Below are 9178 nucleotides of genomic sequence, written 5' to 3'. Positions count from 1 at the left end.
GAACGTTACTTTGAAGCAAGCAGCTGTTTTTTTAAGTTCCTTTTCAATAGTTTGTAAAATATTGTCATCTAATTTTTTTTTTTTTTTTTTTTTTTGCCTCAGACATGTAATTTACAGCGTCAGTTGTGTGTGTTCGCTTTAGTATTACAGTTTTCATCACCGGCTTGTGAGGACTGACACAGATTTACAATAGTAATATTTCTTTCTTACTTGTAGCCTACTTTCATTCATTTAAGATGGTTCACTTATACATAGATCTAATACAAAACGTCTAAATATAAAAAAATTAAATAAATAAATAAATAACCAACCTGAAATTGAAAATGCATATGTGTAATTAAATGATGATTCAAGTGATTTTTTTCCCTCAGCGTGGTGGGCTGAGGGGACGGGGAGGGGGGGGAGATGGTGGAATTTGGGGTTTTAAGTAGAGCTGAAAATCATTTAAATCAACTTCAGTTTCACGCTGTAGTGAAACTCGCGCATTGAATAGCTATTTGGAGTTTTCAAATATTTACCTGCTAGGAATTAAAATAGCTAACAGTTTTAGTTTTAGATTATTGTTAAGTATTTATTGTAATATCTATTATGTATAAATAAACACTTTATTTCATTATAAACAATTTAGTATCAAATTTATTACTTTAAAAAAATAACACATATTATTAGTAATTTTATTACAATTAAATTATATTATATTTTTTTAAGAATTTTGGAATTAGTAATGAGTTGTTTTTCTTGACCAGTTCAAGACGTAATGGGAAGTAACTTATTAAAAAGCCACTGAATGTAGTACATCTAAGTGGAAATCGGCTATATATTTGACTAATAATTGAATAATCTGACAATTTCTTTGAATTTTATTTAAGATACAAAGAAACCAAAGTAACTTTTATTGTAAATGCAATGCGCATTATAATACAAACATACGGTTCATGAAAGAAAACCTGTAAATGAATTGAATATAGTATTATTTTAACAAAATATTAAGTTTGTTATAACTATTTTCCATCGTCTGGTAAACCATTTAGATCTATCTATATTGTCATCAGTAAGCCATCTGCATCAACAGCCCTAAAAACGAACACTCTGCTATCGTTCTCAGATATGGACATTACTACAACTTTCAAAAGGAAGAAGGAAGATAGTCCTACAGAAGAAAAGAAAAAAATAAAAAGTAAAAAATTCATTCATGACTTCAATCACTGCAGGTTCTGCTTAGAACAATGTAAATCACCCCGGGAAAGAGAAAAGCACGAACGAAGTATCCACTACAGATACTTACAGTGTGATCTTTGTGCAGACAAAGGGTACTACCAAGACATACGCACACACTATGCAGAAAACCATCAAGAAGAAACGATGTATGACTGTAGAGATTGTAACTTATCCCTCCCACTAGAGAGCATGAAGGCACATACAAGTGTACACCATAAGAAAAAATAGGTATCTTAGACGTTTTGTAAACGCTTATGTATAATTGAATGCAATGCCATGTATTGAACTATTTTAATATTTCATGTATATTTTCATGCAACCTTCTCTTACTGCCTCCCTGCGCGAGCAGGGTAGACAGTAAGTAAAGAAATCTATTAAACGCCAAAAAAAAAAAATATATTGTCATCAGTAAATAAAACAGTCGTTTTGTATTAGATCTATGTGTAAGTAAACAATGAAATAAATGAAAGTAGCTACATGTAAAAAAGAAGTATGGCTATTGTAAATCTGCATCAGTCCTCACAAGCCAATGATGAAAACTAATACTAAAGCGATCATGCAAGGCGAACTGACGCTGTAAATAAAGTCTGAGGCGGAAAAAAAAAGATCTTTTATTTTATACTATGATCACCTTTCATTAGACTCTGGTACGTTAGAGGCAAGGTTTGATCAGGACTCGGGGACTAGGTGGCCTACATGTCGCGCTGGGAGATTTTTTTTTTATCAAGAATGAGAATCATGGGTTAAAGACGGGTCTTATCCGCCGTACTCTGCATAGAGTTACCCTATGAAAATAGAGGGTGAGCTGGATGTTTGTTTTAATATAACGAATATTGACGTTCCTTTTTCAATGTCCTGAACAACTTTACAATGATGCATTTTATAAAAGGTAGCAGAAGCAACGACTTATGTATCTGCAGGCTCTTCTGTCAATAGGGTGATATGCTTATTATTTGGACAACATATACCTTCTAGAAACATTTTATAGTCTAAAAATATACTGTTGAGTATAACTTTTTTTGTGTGCCTAAAACATAGCTTTACTTCTTAAACCACAATTATGATTATCGCATAATTACACAACTTGTACTTTACAGTTTCATTTGTAAACTACTGTTAAGTAATAAATGTCATACTTTGATGTACAATAATGAGACAAAAAAAATCACATAAATATGAAAGTGTTTATTTTATTACAATAACAAAAAGAATACATTTTTTTTTAAATCCTTTACATTTTGAACTACCTTTGGGGAAAGTAATAAATACCGTCCCTTTGAAATGATAATGGGATGTAAATGGCTAATTTTAATGAAAATTCTATTGAATAGTAATGAAATGAATTGCACATTAGTACTTGTCAGATATATTTGATACAGAAAATGTGATCACACAAGCGTCATACAAATATTTTGAGGCAGAGACAAATCCGTTAACTCAAAGACATTATATCGTCTCCTCTTAGTTATCGTTTCAGATGCACTAGAACATTTCCCCAATTAAAAACCGAACATTTTGTTTGAGTCGAAAAAACTCAGTTTTGTCAGTATAGCTGTGTGTCTGTAACAGAGGCGTGTCGACCCTTCCCGGCGCCCGAGGACAAACTTTCAATTTGCACTCCCCCCCCTCTCAAACATTCGATTTGCACCCCCCCCCCCTCCCTTGCTACGCCTCTGGTCTGTAAACACGATAACTTGATTACCATTCAGAGGAAGTACTTGAACAATAAACCGGGAGTGATCTCCCCTAAACTTTCTCGAATATTCTTATATAACTTGAAATATAGACATGATTTTTAATTACATAAAGTTTTAAAAATAGAATAGAATCTCATAGAAAAAAGAATTGCGCACCAAGCGAACGCCAAAACAAAATGTGCATAATAGTGTGCAATATTATTAGTACTTTATAAATTTACATTCGTTTTTGAGAAATCGAAAATAGCGTAAATTAGTACTTCCGTTCAACGGAAATTACTAAACATTTGACAGATAGTAGAGAATTAGATCTTTTACTTACTTGTGAAATTTCATTTATCTATCTGAAATAGTACTCAAGTTATAGGCTTTTGAAAAATTCAAAGTAGAAAAAGTACCTATTCCGGTTCTCGGAAATCGCTCAAAAGTTGATCATGATCTACGATTTTGATAAAATACTTATATATGAAATTTCAACAACCTAGCTGTAACGGTACTCAAGTTATCGTGTTTACACACAGACAGACAGACACACAGACACGGACAAGATTGCAAAATTATGTTTTTCAGTATCAGTGAGGTGTAAAACGTCGAGATTTGTAAAAATCTCGATTTTTTTTGGACGATTACAAGACTTTCTCTATACAAGAAAGTAAAAAAGGCATTGGTCGTCTAATTAAACTAGTTCACGGAAAACCATAGTCAAAACCAAGGTTCAGTCGAGCGTGCCAACCAAGATGTTCAAATAATGATGATGACATGGATGCAGACAAAGGAAACAGCTCATTGGGCTGAGTCTCTAACTCATTTAATTTATGAAAACCGTTCTTTTCATCAAGGAATACAACAATCGCTTTACGAAGCCTTATTTTGACGCAAAGCAAAACTGGGACACTTCAAATCTGCAAGGAGAAGCTCTCGATAATTTAGTTGCTGAGGACAATCTCGAGAATATGGAACAAGAAATGAAGAATGGCAAAACGAGAACTGGCCGGCCAAAGGCCGAAATCAAGTAAAGTTTCGAATTTAGGCAAATGCGCGCACTTGCCGGCAAATGTGTACTTAAGCCGACTTTGGGCTTTCATCGTAACATGTGCAATGTGTAATTTTATGTAAATAAACTAAGAAACAAGGTAATGCATGTTAAGACCATTACATTTTATAGACCAAATACAATGCTTTTAAGCAGTGAGATTATCTAGAAATATACATAATTTAAGCTTGAAGATCTATAATTACATTCGCCAATTAAAACTATGTTGGATGGAATTAAGTTGATGGTTTTAAAAACTCGCCATTCTTGTGGATTTCGAAATCGAATATTCTTTCTGCAGAGGTTTACTTGGCTTTTCTGGCTTGGGTCTCATACTCTCAAACTCCCGATAGTCAAACTCCTGCTTCCCCGACCACCTCCACCACACATACACCCCTCCGAGCAACACCACCAAGGCGCCCAGCACGAAGAAGGCAACAATCCACCCCGTACCGCCGTAGGAGATCCCATTCCCTCCTTGATACACATCATCGTCGAAGTACCCTATATCCAAGCACATAACAGTGCAGTCTCTCACTGTCAACATTTTTTCTTTCACGATTGTGACATCCATCAGCAAGTTCGCCTCCCATCGAGAATGACCTGGTTTCGCCTTGCAAGGTAGGTCAACATACACAGTGCAGGTGCTTGCTGGGTCGGTGTAGTTGTTGCATTTGAGCTGGTTTATACCTGTTTTGGGCAGGCATGATTTGACCCGCTTGTCGTTTGCTGGTAGCGAGTCTTCAGAAAAGTACAGCGCGTCTCTTGGAGGCGCGACCCGAAATTTCATCTTGTATCCTGCTGATTCGTAACGCAGTGCGTTGCCGATCCTGAGTAAAGAGATAAAATATAACAGCTTTTATCAGGTCTCGATAACTGTACACTTTCATATACGACGCTAATTATTATATCTAGCTATGTTATTTTGGCAAACAAAATATTATCTATTAAGTATACTTATTATTATCCCCTACACAACCCTTATCCTAATATATAAAACGCCATGTGCGCTCTTCTCTCTCTCTCTCTCTCTGTCTGTCCGCAAAAAATTTTCGCCGGACATCACGTCAGAAACGGCAGCGATATATGGAGAACTTTATACGGACTTTTGTTGAAAATAATATGTTAGATGTTTTAAATGTATAACCACAATTTTAGTTAAAGAAGAAAAATAAAAATTAAAGGCGTATTCGAATGTAGAGAAACAGTATTATTTATGCAACCGGAAAAGCATTAATAAATGTGAAAAAGAACGCATAAAACTGTGACGTCACTATTGCTTATACATTAACTAATGACGTCATCTGCCGTGTTTTGAATAAAAAGAAATGAACTATTTCATTCAAATCTGATTTAGATCTACGTACACTATGAAATGTATACAATACAATTTTTCCGGCCTAAACTCATAAAATTTATTTTATGTATTTGGATTCTAGATCTAGAGATTCTAGATCTAGACTAAATCTAATTCTAAATCTACGCAATAACTAGATCTAGACGTAGACGCTAAGATCTAGATTTAGACTCTAACTTCTCTAAAATCAATTCCAAAAATAAATTTCTATATTAGGACTAAACTATTTCAAGACTTATTTATTTTATACAAAATCTTTGTTTGGAACTGGCTAATTAGGGATAAAAAATTTAATTTGAAAGAATAGGCATATTCGCGTAAGTTAAGATTTTAAAATACGTGTTTCATTCTCCGTATTTTATAAGGTGCCTAAATAGCGGAGATGTTAGTGTACTATAAACCACGCAGGTGGTGCGGGTTCGAGACACACCAAGTCAACTTGGTTAAGGTATTTTTTTTTATTATGCTCGGGCTAAACTTAAAAAAAAAATTCTTTTAGGAATCTAGATCTAGATTGTCGGGTGTCCGATAGGGCACTTCCCGGCGCCGCAGGCGCTTCAAATTTGGCAGGATCTTGCCTTGGGGCGACAGAACACGGGGGCCGGTTGGCCGAAAAGTCTACGATGAGGGGGTCAAAACTGACCTCGACTGACCGGTACCTTATATGAGCTATAAATCGAAAAAAAATGTCCACGGAGGAACCTCTTCATAACTCTTGAGGTCGTAGACCGACCCTCGGGCGAATTAATTAAGCATGCAAATTCTCAATGTTTTCGAAAGCCTAAGCGAAGCTGGGCAGCATGCCTAGTAAAAAGATAAGCAACAATATGGGGTCGTCCATAAATGACGTCACACTCGTAAGGGGAGGGGGGGGGGTCCGTAATTTTGTGACGGTGTGTGATGAGGGGGAGGGGGGGGGGGGTTCAGATGTTGCTACGTCACACTTCTGCATTATAAAAAAGCAATGTTAGAAAACGAATTTTAGACGTTATTTCGCGTTTTAGAAAACTGTTTTAATAAACTGTAATAGGAATTTATTAAAATACTCTATGTTGACAAAGTTCAGAGAAGATTTTAGAAAAATATCGATATTTAAAGAAAAATTCAACTGCAATTTTGAGGGGGGTTGAAGGATGAGGTGTGACGTCATTTTAGGGGGGGGGGTGGCTTTTTGTGACGACGTGTGACGGAGGGGAGGGGGGAGGTAAAATTCGTCAAAAAAGCGTAACGTCATTTATGGATGACCCCCTACATAACATAATGTTTTATTGTTTGTATTTTTAAAAACATCTGTACCGCGTTGTTGACTTCTTAATTATTTAAGATGCTATAAAACATGGGCCAATTGATTTACACAGCAGAGGTTCTCAAACTGACACAGAGAGGTACTCACGCGTTGAAGCCGGCGTAGTCCAGGCTGTAGCTCCGGACATCTGGCTCCTTGTCGTGTCTGGTGGCCGGCGGGCTGGAGAAGTACCAGGTCGGGTTGCCGGACACTGTGGCCAAGGTCAAGGTGATCAGAAGCAAGGTCATCATCTGTTGGGGCAAGATGGGAATGTTTTAAAAGCAGGTGTTAAAGCTGTGTGATGATATAAGGTACGTGTTTACACAGTAAACTTAATTACCAGGAAGTATATTTATATATATGTATATATATATATATATATATATATATATATATATATATATATATATATATATATATATATATATAAATTGATGAAATGAAATGTAGTAATATGTCGTGAATATGTGAATATAAAGATTGAGTAATGATATCGGATAGCTTAGCCGCAGAAGATACACATCGCAAGAGACGTGAAAAAGATTAGATGATGATTATATTTTTATCCATTTGGAAAACGAAATGTTACAATCAGAGGCGTAGCGAGGGGGGGCATATGTCCCTGGGCGCCGTCCTATGGGGGGTGCCAAAATGGGTTGGAAAAACAAATTCAAAGTTTGAGGGGGGGGGGGTGTAAATCGAAAGTTCAAGGGGGGTGTAAATCGAAAGTTTGTCCTCGGGCGCCGGGAAGGGTCGCTATGCCTCTTGTTACAACGATATACAGTATTGTACAATGCTAATACAATGTGCGAGAATATCACAAGCAACGCTGTGTACATTACAAAACAAACTATATCCAAAGGATATACAAAGGGAGGTAATACAAGACGAGCGAAATAAAGGGAGATCATTCATCACAAGAAAAACTTAAGTGGATTATGCTGCATAGGTAAAAAAAATTAATGCCACAGTAGAGGTAAAAAAAAACGTGTAGATTATACAGCACAAGTTCATTAAAGAAGAAAGACAATACCATACACTAAAAAAATAAGATTACAAAAAAAAGTTTAAGAATGGGTAAAAAAAAAGACAGACGATATAGATTAAAGTAAATTTTGGCAAACGAAGAATATTTTGTGAAAATAGAAATGTAAATGTAGACATGAATAAAGGATATACATATATACCTATAATAAGGAGAAATTATGCAAATACTTGTACAGGTAAGCTATCAAACTAAGAGGTCATATGAGTTTACTCAATAAAAAACATTTTGCGAGTAAGAAAGATATATGACGCAGGAGATGTATAACTAACATGGATTAAACAACAAATGTAAAAAAAAAAGCCAGTTAACAAAAGACACTTATAAGAAAAGAAAACAGAAAAACATAAATAACACTGAAAGAGAATGAAACAGCACAGGTTTTTTTAATTTTCCCACAACACAAAGCCCCCAAACAGCTGTGTGGGAGCTTTCAATTGAAATAACCCAGACCAGGAGATCAATAGTTGCTATTTATAGAACAACGGCTGTAACTGACTCACAGCGACAACTACGCTGTGCATATCACAGAGGGGTTTTCTAATATTACCCAGCTCTGTATTGTACTTAACTCATGTTTGTAAAGAAAGAAAAAGCGGCTGGGCATAGTGCTGACCACACTATCCCTGCATTAGCCGAGGTAACAAAAACAGGTGAACTCTACTTCACTTGCGTGTTGAACCGTCAGGTTCGTAAAGGGAACTTTACATTCTACGTTTTTCTGATAGTATACGTGTGATTTCATTGTAACTGTAACATTTTCCAATGTACTAAACTATAATTATAATTAAAACAACGTCAAATGGAAATTATAAATAAAGTTGTTAAAAGATATTCTACAATCACTGCGATTGGTTTCGTTTAATATAATATGAATCGCACGTCTTTCACTATGCACCATACAAACTCAATTTTCTAGTATAGCAATAATTCTACCAACATAAAACTGATTGGCTAACATTTTATTAAGTGTTAATTTAATGTTATTATTATTCATATTTGTGATCTAATTTTAATTGAAGCCGTCGAATAAACACACTCATACACAAACACACTGTATATACATATATGTATATATATATATATATATATATATATATATATATATATATATATATATATATATATACATATATACATATATATATATATATATATATATATATATATATATATATATATATATATATATATATATGATATGTGTGTGTGAGCATAGTTTTTACTACAGGTGCTGTTCAGACTGTGTGTAAGGTATCCAAAACATAACATGTTTACTCACCTTAATAATTGACTCAGGAAGAGATATATCACCACATCAGAAACATTAGAGAGCTCCGTTTGTCTTAATCTAAACTTAGATCTACTTGTACCTTCCCTACAAAATACTCTTAGATTTGTAGACCTTCGTTAGCACTAAATGAAAAACTTGAGCACAGGTCGAAATGATTTGCACACAACAAGCTAAACCTGTGCTCACTCGCCCGTAACGCTCGCAGCCTCACGCGCAGCACGAGGAAGAAAAGCAAGCGAGGCGACTCAG

General features: G+C 35.1%; 1 protein-coding gene across 1 annotated transcript; it reads right to left on the bottom strand.

Annotated features, from left to right (window-relative positions):
* Nucleotides 1-2884: 2884 nt before the first annotated feature.
* LOC131943866 (uncharacterized) lies at nt 2885-9178 on the bottom strand. The gene is made up of 3 exons (XM_059304202.1): nt 8918-9178; nt 6699-6841; nt 2885-4778 (listed from the first exon to the last, which is right to left on the bottom strand). Exons 2-3 carry the CDS (start codon nt 6839-6841, stop codon nt 4199-4201), a joined length of 723 nt encoding a protein of 240 aa, XP_059160185.1. The 5' UTR covers nt 8918-9178; the 3' UTR covers nt 2885-4198.

This window comes from Physella acuta, unplaced genomic scaffold, assembly GCF_028476545.2.
Source record: "Physella acuta isolate Inbredline_101_S28 unplaced genomic scaffold, ASM2847654v3 ptg000007l, whole genome shotgun sequence".
NCBI lineage: Eukaryota > Metazoa > Mollusca > Gastropoda > Physidae > Physella > Physella acuta.
The sequence above is the reverse complement of the archived record's forward strand: the minus strand, read 5'-3'. Positions and strand labels throughout refer to the sequence as shown.